The sequence below is a fragment of the Cynocephalus volans genome, chromosome X (assembly GCF_027409185.1).
Source record: "Cynocephalus volans isolate mCynVol1 chromosome X, mCynVol1.pri, whole genome shotgun sequence".
NCBI lineage: Eukaryota > Metazoa > Chordata > Mammalia > Dermoptera > Cynocephalidae > Cynocephalus > Cynocephalus volans.
This window is the reverse complement of record NC_084478.1, coordinates 12,826,032-12,838,515: the sequence shown is the minus strand read 5'-3', so window position 1 is coordinate 12,838,515 and position 12,484 is coordinate 12,826,032. Positions and strand designations below refer to the sequence as shown.

The 12,484-nt window shown below is 45.1% G+C and overlaps 1 protein-coding gene across 1 annotated transcript in view; it reads left to right on the top strand.

Annotated features, from left to right (window-relative positions):
* The window catches only part of LOC134366638 (H(+)/Cl(-) exchange transporter 4-like), a 36,253-nt gene that overhangs the window by 5,352 nt on the left and 18,417 nt on the right, over nt 1–12,484 (top strand). Inside the window, 5 exon segments of the mRNA XM_063082991.1 lie at nt 3,566–3,754; nt 6,460–6,581; nt 11,554–11,759; nt 11,791; nt 11,881–11,961. Of these exon segments, the coding sequence (XP_062939061.1) occupies nt 3,566–3,754; nt 6,460–6,581; nt 11,554–11,759; nt 11,791; nt 11,881–11,961 (599 nt within the window).

The following is a 12,484-nucleotide window of genomic DNA, read 5'->3' as shown; positions in this document are numbered from 1 at the left end:
CACTAAGAGCATTTGTGTGCAGGTCTTTATGTGGACCCATGTTTTCGTCTTGGGTATATGCCTCGGAGTGGAGTTGCTGGGCCAAATGGTAACTCTGTGTTTAACTTTTTGAGGAACTGCCAGACTGTTTTCCAAGGCAGCTGTACCATTGTATCGAGCTATATTTTCTCTCTAGCACCTATCACCTTCTAGTGGAGTCTCTGGCTACTTACTTACTTGTCTAGAGTCTCTGTCCCCTCCGCGAGGTACAGCTCCATGAAGTCAGAGACTTGGGTCTGCTTTGTTTGCTGCTGTATCCCCAGGATGTGGACTAGTGACTGGCATGTAGTAAGTAGGTGCTCAATACATATCCCTTGAGTGAAACAAGGGACCTGAGTTTTCTGATTTTTTCCTTCATTTATTTACTGCAGTCATCCACTCAATGTGGACATATAGCTCCAACTATGTACCTGACATGGATACAATAACGGACAAGGCAGGTAGTCTCCTTGCCCACTTACAGTGGACACAGGCTCTGGACGACTGATCTAACCCCCTCCGTGGCATGAAAACCAGACAATGAAACCTTTTTTCCTGTGATTTATAGCCTGTGGAAGTACAGACGTATATATACCTATATTGCTAACCATGAGATCACGATACAGTAGGTATGGAGATGGGGCAAGGCCCGAGAAATACACTTGGGCCACACTTAGGAACTCAGAGAAGGCTTCCCAAAGGAGGGATATAAATGCTGGAATCTGGAACATAAGGAGGACCCTGCCCAGTGGAGGGAGGGTAACGCTTGCCGAGATGGTGCAGAGAGGAGCTCCTGGCATGTTCCAGAAACATGGATGGGGCAGAGGGTGGGGGTTTGTGATGGAAAAAGATGAGGTTGGAGAGATACGAGGTGCCTGCCATCGGGGACAGCAACCTGTTGAGGATCTGGGAGTTCTCCCAAGAGCAACGGGAAACCGTGGCAGGCTTTTCCATAGGGACTGGCGTGGGTCAGATCGGCAGCTTTGAAAGCCTGTTTGACCACAGTGTGGAGGACCCACCGGAGGGGGGCAAGTTGGGCATGGAGACCCGAAAGGGGGCTCCAGCTGCAGCCCAGACAGAAATGATTCTGAAACGGTGGCGTGAATGGCAGCAGAGGCCATGGGGAGGAGGGGACAGGAGCGATTCAAGAGAGATTTTGAGGTGGAGTCGCTAGGATGTGGTGATTGCCCGGAGAGGGATGTGTACGCAGGTTTCTGGTTTGCACAAGTACCTGGATGCTGGGCCCTTCTCTCAGCTGCGAGCAAAGCTGGGCCTGGGAGGGAGATGCTGTCGCTCAGCGTTGCATGCAGAGAGCTGGGGTGGAGATGTCCCACAGACCCGAGAAGCCAAATAGACGCGTGTCCTTTGACAGATGCTGCTCATTGGCTTTGACTGCCTGGGGCTCTGTTAGAAAGGGTGATTGAGGGTGATTGCACACGAGTCTCCCACAGTGGATAGGTGCTGTCTGGCAGGGGCATGTCAAAAGCATTGTGAAGGCGAATCCAGTAGAGTGTGTCAGATCGATGGGTGATGTTTGCCATGGGCAGTGGAGCTGGCGGCTGGGCTCTGTGGTGACTGAGCACAGTAGGCAGGAGCTCCTACGTGCCTGGAGGGCAGAGCTAGATATGCACAGCTACAGCTCAGTGGCAATAGAAGGACCTGAATAAGGTGGCCAGGGTTGAGAGAGTAGTGGAAGATGAGAGAAGGGTTTAGGGTCAAGCTTGGAGGAAATGTGCCTTTTAGAAGTTGGGTAGAGCAGAGATCAGGGAGACAGAGAACCAGAGAGCCAGGGGGAAAGCAGGGGAGTATGATGTTGTGGAAACCAAGGGCACTCGTGTTTCTAGAAAGATGGAGTGGTCAGCAGTGTCAAAGGATGCTGAGAGGTCTGGAACTGGGCTCGGCACACTTTTTCTGTAAGGGGCCAGGGAGTAAATATTGTCAGCTCGGTGAGCGACCCCCTTTCTGTGTCACCTCTTCAGTTCTGCCTCTGTAGCATGAAAGCAGCCACAGACGGCACCTCATCGAGTGGCACGGCTGTGCTCCAATAAAACTAGATTTACGAAAACAGGCAGTGGCCAGATTTGGCCCATGGGCTGCAGTTTGCTGATCTGGTCCTGGAAGATGAGGACTGAGCAAAGGCCATTGCCTGAGCTGCGGGTCTCCAGGTGGACAGAGCGGAGTGAGGCTGAGCGGACCGAAGAGACAGGCCGGTGGCTGGAGGGGAAGGTGGGGCCGGGCAGTGTTGACACTGAAGGCTGCTGGGAAGGAGCCATCAGAAAGGGGAGGTGGCAGGGACAGGAGAGAGAAAGGGTAACTGTAAGAGGGAGGGCCTGAGGAGGCAGGGGGTCTGGGAAGGAGGTGGGCCGCTGCGCACGGAGCACAGGACAAGGGACGCGGTGCGCCGATGTGGGGGTGCGGATGCTTTTAGGGGTGATGCGGCTGTGAACCTGATACTGTCGTTGAGGATTCAGTAAAAGTTTCACAAGTTAAGAAGCCGGAGAACATTCCTTGCCTTTGGAAAAGACTAGAATGAGTTATTCTGGAAAAAGACGCGAGGCAGCCTTTTGTGGCTCGCTGAGCTGCACAGTCTATTATTTATGTTTTCGTTGGGGCGGAAGTGACTGTACATGTGTGTGGGGCACAGCCTTGAATATCTGTAGCCGTGTGCAACATGCGATGCTCCGACCAGGATAATTGGTACACTCGGCATGACACCATGTCATCGTTTTGGGTGGCCCTTTACCAGTCCCTCCCTTTGCCATCTCCCCTCACCCTTTCCCACCTCTGGTAGCCTCGGTCCTGTTCTCTCCTTTGCAAAGTATTATTGGGATCCTTGTGTCCTTCCTTCTTTCTTTTTAAATTTATTTTCCAGCTCCCACTTAGGAGTGAGGACACGTGGTGTTTCTTTTTCTGCTGCACATTCTATTTCATCCCACTTCTATCGGCCTTTAAAGTCATTATCTACTTGTATAGACCCACGACCCGTTACCCAGAATTTAAAGAATCCGCAACATCCTAATAAGCATGGGTTTCCCAAGTTTGGTTCCTATTTGTTGCCAAAACCTTACTCATTTATGATGCGAGGCCGTCATAGCTGTTATGCCTCCAATTTGTCTGCATTATCGTGTTTCCCCAGAAATGTTATTGTGCGCACCCAGTATCCTGCCCCAGAACCTGCTGAGGGGGCTTTGTCTTTTACAGTGTACATACCCTATTTCCAAAATTTGGAAAGGGAGGAATTCGGAAAGTGCTTGGCCCCAGTGGCTTGAGATTAGAAAGTAAACCTGTGTGTCTCACTCTCCTACCTGGTGTAAGCCACTGAGCGCTTTGTATCTCTCCCTGGGCTGCTGCTGCCCTCACCGTATGTGTTCAGTGACTGCGAGGTTAATGAGAGAAGCTTCCTATGTAAGTGACAGCCCATGGCATGTTCGTTCCTGCTCTGGTGTTGGGGCCTGCGTGGTCGCCGCGTTCCTGCGTGGCTGCTGCATTGTGCGTTCCCTTTGCATCACGGGCGCCTCCTCTTAGTGGCTTGTGCTGCTTCCTCCAGGCACCTTGGCTGGGGTCATCGATCTTGCCGTCGAGTGGATGACCGACCTGAAGGAAGGTGTCTGCCTGCCTGCCTTCTGGTACAGCCACGAGCAGTGCTGCTGGACTTAAAACGAAACCACTTTTGAGGACAGAGACAAGTGTCCACGGTGGCAGAAATGGTCGGAGCTGCTGGTGAATCAGTCGGAGGTGGGTGTCTGGGCAGGGTCGTCCTGGGGACTCCCGCAATTTCACATGCCTTTGGAACCCTGCGGGGTGATTCGTGAGTGTCATTTCACCTTCAAGTGTCTGTTGCGATGATAGTCCATGGCATAATACTAGTGTGACTTGCTTTTCTCTAGGTCTAATGCAGCCACCCAGATTTCACTTGGAAAACCCTTCCTCACTGTTTCATGTGCTATATACATATATATTTTAAAGCCTTATATTTGGCTTCATTTTTCTTACTGAACGTAGTTTGTTGATCATGCTGAAGAAATAGCATTAATTTTTATAACTTTTAATTGAGGAGAAAATATGAATTATCTTTTTTTAGAATAACAGCTTTAGTGAGATATAATTCACATTCCATATTTAAAGTGTACAATTAACCATCATCCCAATCTAACTTTAGAACATTTTCATCAACCCCCAAGATACCTTGTACCCATTAGCAGTCACTCCCATGACCCCCCAACCCACTAGCCCCTGGTAACCGCTCTATTTTCTATCTCTATAGATTTGTCTATTCTGGAGATTTCATATAAATGGAATCATATAATGTGTGGCTTTTTTGTCTGGCTTCTTTCACTTAGCACAATGTTTTCCAAATTCCTTCATGTCGTAGAATGAATTAATAATTCATTCTTTTTTATGGCTGAATGATATTTCACTGTATGGATATACCAGTTTTTTATTTTAAAATCTAATTGATCACATTTGTGGGGAGATATACCACATTTTATTTATCACTTTATCAGTTGATGAACATGGGTTGCTTCCATGTTTTTGATATTATGAATGATGTTGCTATGAACATTTGTGTACACATGTTTCATTTCTCTTGAGTGTATACCCAAGAGTGGAATTGCTGGGTCAGATGGCAACTCTGTGTTTGACCTTTTCAGGAGCTGCCAGACTGTTTTCCACAGTGGCTGCACCGTTTTACCTTCCCACCAGCAGTGCATGAGGGTTCCCATTTGCTCTCCTTCTTGCTAACACTTATTATTATCTGCTTTTGATGTTAGCCATGCTAGTGGGTATGAACTGGTACCTTATTGTGCTTTCAGTTATCTTCCACTCCATTTTATGAGCTCATTACAGAGGATGTTCCGGGCCTTCTGTGAAGAGAATGTCCCAGGCACAGGGGATGTGGTGGTGAACCACAGACCTAGTGTTTGCCTTCAACGCACCTAGAGTTTCACATCTTTATAAAAATCTAAGCTCAGGAAAGGGTTAACTTTTAACCAAATTCAGTGGTTACCACAATGACTGGATTCTTGAATGATCAGAAAGCCAGGTGAGGGGAGCTAGGAGCCAAGCTTCACATTAGGGGTGATGTGAGGACCGTTCAATCTAGAACTGTTCTTGGAAGGTACATGTAATCTGTTTATACATCTCCTCCCTGCCCCACTTTTTTTTGCCTGACCAACTTACCACAGCTGAAGACATTTGGAATGCACTTTGCCATTTTGCTAACCCCCTTTCTCAGTGGAATTGAAAATGAATTTCTTCAAATCTAAGAAGTAGGCAGAGATCTTGAAATCTCACACATTCTCAGTGCTCTCTGTCACTTCCAAAAAGAAACTCTCTACTTGGGCCGATGGGTGTGGGCAGGGGGAGGTGGCTGGGTGCCATATTTTATTTCTTCTCTCCTACCTGCAATATGTGTTTTGGGGCAATATAGCCATCCATCTTTTCAACTACTTTTAATATTTATACGTTGGTTCAAAGAATTACTGTGAGTAGGAGTGAGAAGTTATTTTTAGCCTCCAAAAAAGTACATATTTAAGTGGGTGAAAGATATTCCTCTGTCCGAACTCTCACCACATAGGGTGTGAATATATGTGCTTGTAAATGCCAGAGCAGTCTTCTGGAATATGTTTTGCATTTAATAGGAACACATTTGGCTGTGTCCATGGCCTGACTTGTAGGTGACCTCTCTTTCCTTCCCCCCTCACTTGAGTCATCCAGATGGTACCAAGAAGCTGAGGCCTAAGGAAATGCGGACTCCACTCAGCGGACCAGGTCCTCAACCGAAAAGACCCAAGACCATGTGTTTGGTTCAGAAAAATGCTCCCCACATACCAGATAATTTGGAATCAGTGAAGTATTCTGAGGGAGATGATCAAGTCTTCCCTCAAGTAGTGCCTCTCAAGTGGGACCTCAGACTCTGCATTTCTGGCAAGCTCCAAAGGCATGCTGAGGCCACTGGGCCAGGCAGCTCACCTGAGTAGCAAACCACAGCTCCCACCCTTGCTCATCGCCATTGCAGTTGCTTGCTGGGGTGTGAGCGTGGCCTCTATGAAAGCTAGGAGAGACCAGTCCACCGCACACAAGAAAGACAGGCCTTCCAGGCTCTGAAGACAGAATTTTCTGCATCATACCGTTCATTAGCTCTAGTGCAAGTGGTGATTAAAATCGAGCATCGTTCATGGCTTCCGTTGCCTCTGAGACGTCAGCCGGTGGAAGGTGCACGTGAACAGCTCCTGGAGGAACACCGGTGCTGTGTTGTGTGTACCCACTGCAGCGATGGTGACAGCCGATAAAACCGACTCTGGCCTTTTTGTTTTTACAAGACAGGGACTGGGCCTGCCCGATCCCATCAAAGCGTCTGCTCTCCCGACAGAGGGGTGGCTTTGGTATGTTGCTCAGGTTTGCCATGGCTCATGTCCTCTTCCTTTGTGTCTGTTTACTGTGCCAGTGCTTACATTCTGAATTACTTAATATACATCCTGTGGGAGTTGCTGTTTGCGTTTCTGGCCGTCTCCCTGGTGCGCGTGTTTGCACCATATGCCTGTGGCTCTGGCATACCCGAGGCGAGTCGTGGCTGAATTTCTTTTGTAACAATAATAAGAATAGCAAAGACTTCCGTAGCACTGTTGTGCCAAGCACAGTTCCGAGCATGAACTCATTTTACTAACTCATTTACTCCTCACAGTAGACAATGAGGCAGGTACTATTATTGTGCATTTGGTAGTTGAAGAAACTAGCACAGAGAGATTAAGGAACTTGCCCAAGGTCACCAAGCTAGTCAACTGTGAGTTCAGGATTCATACTCTGTATCCAAGGTTTCTGCTTTATCGCTTATCAGATGATTAAACCATTGTCGTAGTAAACCAGGCATAACTCTTAAAGCCTGTGCAATCAGAGTTCATTAACCACACGCATAAACTGGCACTGGGATAACTCGGATGTGCGCCTATGATATAATGTGAAAAAAGGGCAATAGCGGAGGTTTGTTGCTGAGAAAGTTCACTGATGATTAAACTCCCCTGCCACATTCTGCTCTTCTTATGACCAGGTAATAGCAATCTTTACAAAACTTAATTTCACTTTCACCGCATGCACTGTGAATTTACCCTTGTGAATATAGCGTTCTTATAAGTAGTTTTCAGCACTTTCATGTAACTAACGTATGAGGGAAGTGAGCTCATCCATCAGGGCGAATGCGTGAGACTGAACTTGAAACCTACAAGGATCTACTGGGCAGAATAATGATAATTGAGGTGATTCGCAAAGAGCCCAGACAGTGAAAATTCTAGCTAGAAAAATTTTTTAAAATTCTCGTATTATCCCTCGAATCAATGCAATTCAGTTCTTCAAGTTGTTGCTGCAGCAAGGCCCACAGGCGGTAGAGATGAAGATGTAGTTGAGTGAGTTTGAAGATTTAGTTGTGCACCAGTTGTGACAACATGTCCCCACCCTTGGGTGGTGCCCTCCAGCACTGACGCTGGTCCAGGCATTTACAGGAAGGGCTGAGTCATTTAAAGATGGTCAAAAGAAAAATTCAATATGGTCTTGTTTCAGGAAAGTTAGGGAAAAACTCTTAATACGTCATGCTGAATTTTTGATGGTTTATATTAACAAATTGCTTCAGGAACACAAAAGCATGCCATATTAAAATCCTATTTTCTCAGTACAACCAGTACTGCTATAGTGTGACATATACATTCATAAACATCACCATGCCATGCAAAATCATGCAATTAAAAAAAAAGAGTACTTATGGAGAAAATGGGTTAGGAACACAATACTCGAAAATTTCATCAGTGATACATATAAAAAAATAGGCTAGGAAAAACAGCAGCACAGTTTTACACATTAAATGGCCAAGAAATTGTTCAATACTACAATAAGTATCTTTCTTCTTGATAACACTTGAAGTTGGCTGTGGAAGTGAGCATCAGAAGGGCTGCAGCTTGTGAATTACTGTGAAGGGGCTGCAGGAGGGTTATCTGGACCTGGAGGGGAAGCTGTGACAGCGGCGTGCACGGGTGTGGCTCCCCAGCACACGTGTGGACTGGTTGATGTTTGAGGCATGTGCGTATGTATGTTTTGTGTTTTCCTACATAGCTAGGTTCAGCTGGGTACGGTGTTCTGCATTCACCTCGTATTTCTCCCAGAGAAAATTCTGCATAAACAGACATGAAATTTGTGTTATGCTCAAATTCTTACCTAATGTATAGATAGCATTGGAACAAATATGCATTTTCTAAACAAGTATTATAGTAGAGCTGAGGGTAAGAGTCTCTCTTTCTGCTTCTGTTCGCTTTATCAGTAGAACCACTATCAACTATGCAAGGACTTCAAGAAATTCGTGGAAATATAGACTTAAAATACAAATCTTTACACGAACTTTTTGAAGTATCCTCGTATATGAAATCATGTCTTCCCAGAACTTATTCTGAGTTGATGTTTCCATTCTTTACAAGAAATGAACACTCTTACAAATATTTACTTACCAGAAAGTGCTCTGGTTGTAAAGTTAAAAATACCAAGTCACAAATCCAGTGCAATACACCTTGTGAAAGCCCTGCTTGCTTCAGTCTCAATGAATCCAAGTTAAAGCAAGTCATTGGATTTTGGCATCTATTGGGAATGAATTTGCCCTCTTTAGTCCCTAATTTGATCATGAGAATTTTGTCAAATCATTTTAGAGAATTACAAAATACCTATTAAACTGTTCAATTCACCACATGTCATGGCTGGCAAAGGCTCAGGTAATTTAGATGCTTGTAATTTTCTAAGTGGTATTACACTTTTAAACTGTACCCTGGGGTCCAAATCCACATTAACTAACTGACAAAAATTATAGAGAATTTTATTCAAGGCAACACAAAAGGGCAGGATTGTGGCAGACATAATAAAACATCCCTTAAATAAAGGGATCTGAGATCCCCAGAGCACAGGATCAATTAGTCCAACTACCACCTGTTAAGGCCTGGTTTTGCCACCACTAATTTGCCATCAGTTAAAGGCTCATTCAAGAAACACCAGCTGACTGCGCAGCTAGGAGGCCTCTGGCATGTCCTGCAGGGAGGAGCTCATTGAGTTCTTCAGGAAGACACGCACGACCTGCTCGTGTGGGCTCTTTCCCTCGCCTGCTCCCTCTTCTTGAATTAGGATACGGATCTGTCCGTAGTTCCTGAGAGGAAAATGGTCCTGTGCACACCCCTTTAACAATCTGAAGATTCACTGACTTCATGACCCTCCCCAAGTTACCACAGGTGACACGACGCTCAGTAGCAGGAATTTGTGAAAGAACCAAGAGTGTTTCAGGTCCGTCTCTTAAATATTGATAAATTAGGGCTACCTGTGCTACATTTTCCCGGAATGGAGCAGTGGTTCTCCACCTGGGCTGCATTGTAGATTCACCTGGGGAGGCTGTACAACTCCTCATACCCTGGATGCACCCGGGGCCAATTACATCAAATCTCTCTGGGGAGAGCCAATTCTTAATATTTCCTAATTCCCAGTGATTCTGATGAGTGCTGAGGTTGTGAAGGACTGTAATAGCTACTTGAGAAATTGATTACTTGGCAGAGCAGTGTCCACAAGGAGTCATTTTGAAGTTATGTAAATGGCACTGACAAGCGATAACACTGTCCCGTTATGTATTACACAATGGGAAAAGAAATCAACCACGAACTACATGGAGTGACTCACTTAGTGTCTAATTAATCTGTGATTACAGGCATGTAAATTGCCATCTCGATGGTAAACATTCACTCCATTTGAGCCAATTTTGGCAGAGGTTGGATGTAGAAGTTATGTAGCCATGGTAATGTTTCTGTATCCTAAAGGACACCGTTTTGGGGGAGAGGACTCCAGTATATGAAGTTAGTCACTGAGATTGGCACTGAGTTGAATTCTCAAAGCCTTAGGCAAAATGCTCAAGCACGCCTTTAGGAAGAAAGCCATTACTTGGCATTTACAAAATGCGGCAGGTCTGAAAATGGAGCAAGACAATGCTCCCTGTAGTCAAAGTCCTTTTCAATACAAGAGATAGGATTAGGTGAAAGAAAACGGGTTGCCATGGATTCAAACATCTGTATATCCCCCAAAGTTGCGTTATTAGAATGCTGAGCATCTTCCTTTTCCAACGTTGTGTTAAGAATACTTTCAAACATACAGAAAAGTTGAAGAAACTGGACAGTAAATACCCCTTTTACCTATCACCTCCAGCAAGGGCCAGCAAACTTTTCCTATAAAGAATAGAGAGTCAGTATTTTAGGCCTATGGGCCAAGAGGCAGGATGGAGAAACTATTCTCATTGAAAGGCTAGTAATTTTTTTCTTACTTTATTTTATATTTATATTACTATTTATATTACTTTAAATAATGTTAAAACCATTCTTAGCTTGTGGGTCATATAAAAATAGGGAACAAGCTGGATTTGGCCCACAGGCCATAGTTTGCCAACCCTTGACCTAAAGTTCAACTGACGTTTTGCTCTTGTGGGGGAGGCAGGATTTTACCTCTACCCTTTTAGGGGTTTTTGGCTGGGCCTGAGAATTAAATTGATGTAAGACATATCCATAGGAGAAAAACATACACATTTATTTAATATGTTTTATATGACATGGGACCCTTCATAAGGAAATGAAGACCTGAAGACGCAGTTAGAGTTGTGCACTTATATGCTGCATTGGACAAAGAGTAGTCAACTATGAAAATGTGACAGGGTAAAGGGGCTTGGGCTCGTGTAGTGACAGAGACGTGACTAGGAGGATAAGGGCTAGTCTAACAACGTTGGTTTGTACAGAATTCCTTCGGCCTCAACTTCCCATCCTTGATGATAAGAATGATACTGTCCTTCTCGTACAGGAAGGGCATCTTTCACATGTGAATTTCATCTCCTTCTTTAAAGAAACAAAATGAAGGTCAGAGAGATCTTGCACCTGCTGTTTTCTGAGTGCCTGTAACTCAAAATAGTCAATATGCCAGAGTGGCATACTTTGGGTGGCGTATTCTAAACTCCTTCACTCTGTTTGCTCTGTCACGTAGCTGGCCAGCTCTCCCTCTCGTTTCTCTCGGATATCTTTCAAGATTCAAAAAGGAGCAGTTAAAATCATAGGTATAGGAGGATACTTCAAAAAGTTTGTGGAAAAATGGAATTAAAGATAATACGAATCTTTCCATGAACTTTTTGAAGACCCCTTGTATGTCTCTTCTCAACACAGCAAAAGGTAATGTGAACAGGACAAAACATCATGAGTAAAATGAGACCTTAGAAGTGACTTATTCAGTCCTGTGATCTTTTAGTACTTTGGGAATTCTTAAGGTTTACTTGCATTGAATTTTTCAATGTTTCTGTTAATATAAAATTATATATTCATGTAAGTTTCTGTTAATATAATATAGACAAATGGAAAACTAAAAGAGCCTGTCTTCCACGTGACTTTGTGAATCAAAACTTTAAAAATGCCTCCCAGAGGAATTACAGCTATTTTCCTGGCCATGCATTGATACAGTTCATTCCCTCCCATTCTCGATCCTCTGTTTCAGATCAAGACCATTCTGAGCGGCTTCATCAACAGGGGCTACTTGGGGAAGTGGACCCTGCTAATTAAGACGGTCACCCTGGTGCTGGTAGTGTCATCCGGCCTGAGCCTTGGGAAAGAAAGGCCGCTGGTGCACGTGGCTTGTTGCTGTGGCAACTTCTTCAGCAGCCTTTTCTCCAAGTACAGCAAGAATGAGGGCAAAAGGCGCGAGTTGAGCCGACCAGCTTCCGCTGCAGGAAAGCGTTCTGCCCGCAGCCCCTCCATGGTCTCGCCTGCACACGCTGGTGTTCACGGAGGGCCCGGAGCTCATACGTAACTGTTTGCCTTGCAGGTGCTTTCAGCGGCGGCTGTGGCTGGAGTCTCCGTGGCCTTTGGTGCTCCGATCGGGGGTGTGCTTTTCAGTCTGGAAGAGGTGAGAAGGGGCAGCGGAGGGAATGCGTGGGGCTGAGAGGCAAGGACCCGTGGATGACTGGCATAGCAGTGAGCCTTCGTCTCCTGCCCTGTGAGGAGTACATTCAAAGAAGTGTTGCATAAGATTCCTGCAGTTAATTAAGGAGCTACAGTTTCTGCCATTTATTTTTATTTAATTTAATTTTTTTATATTTTATATTGTCGATATACATTGTGGCTGATTATTGCTACCCATCACCAAAACCTCCCTCCCTTCTCCCTCCCCCCTCCCCCCAACAATGTCCTTTCTGTTTGCTTGTCGTATCAACTTCAAGTAATTGTGGTTGTTATATCTTCTTCCCCCACGCCGTTTTTTTTTTTTTTTTGTGTGTGTGTGTGTGTGTGTGAATTTATATATTAATTTTTAGCTCCCACCAATAAGTGAGAACATGTGGTATTTCTCTTTCTGTGCCTGACTTGTTTCACTTAATAGAACTCTCTCAAGGTCCATCCATGTTGTTGCAAATGGCAGTATTTCATTCGTT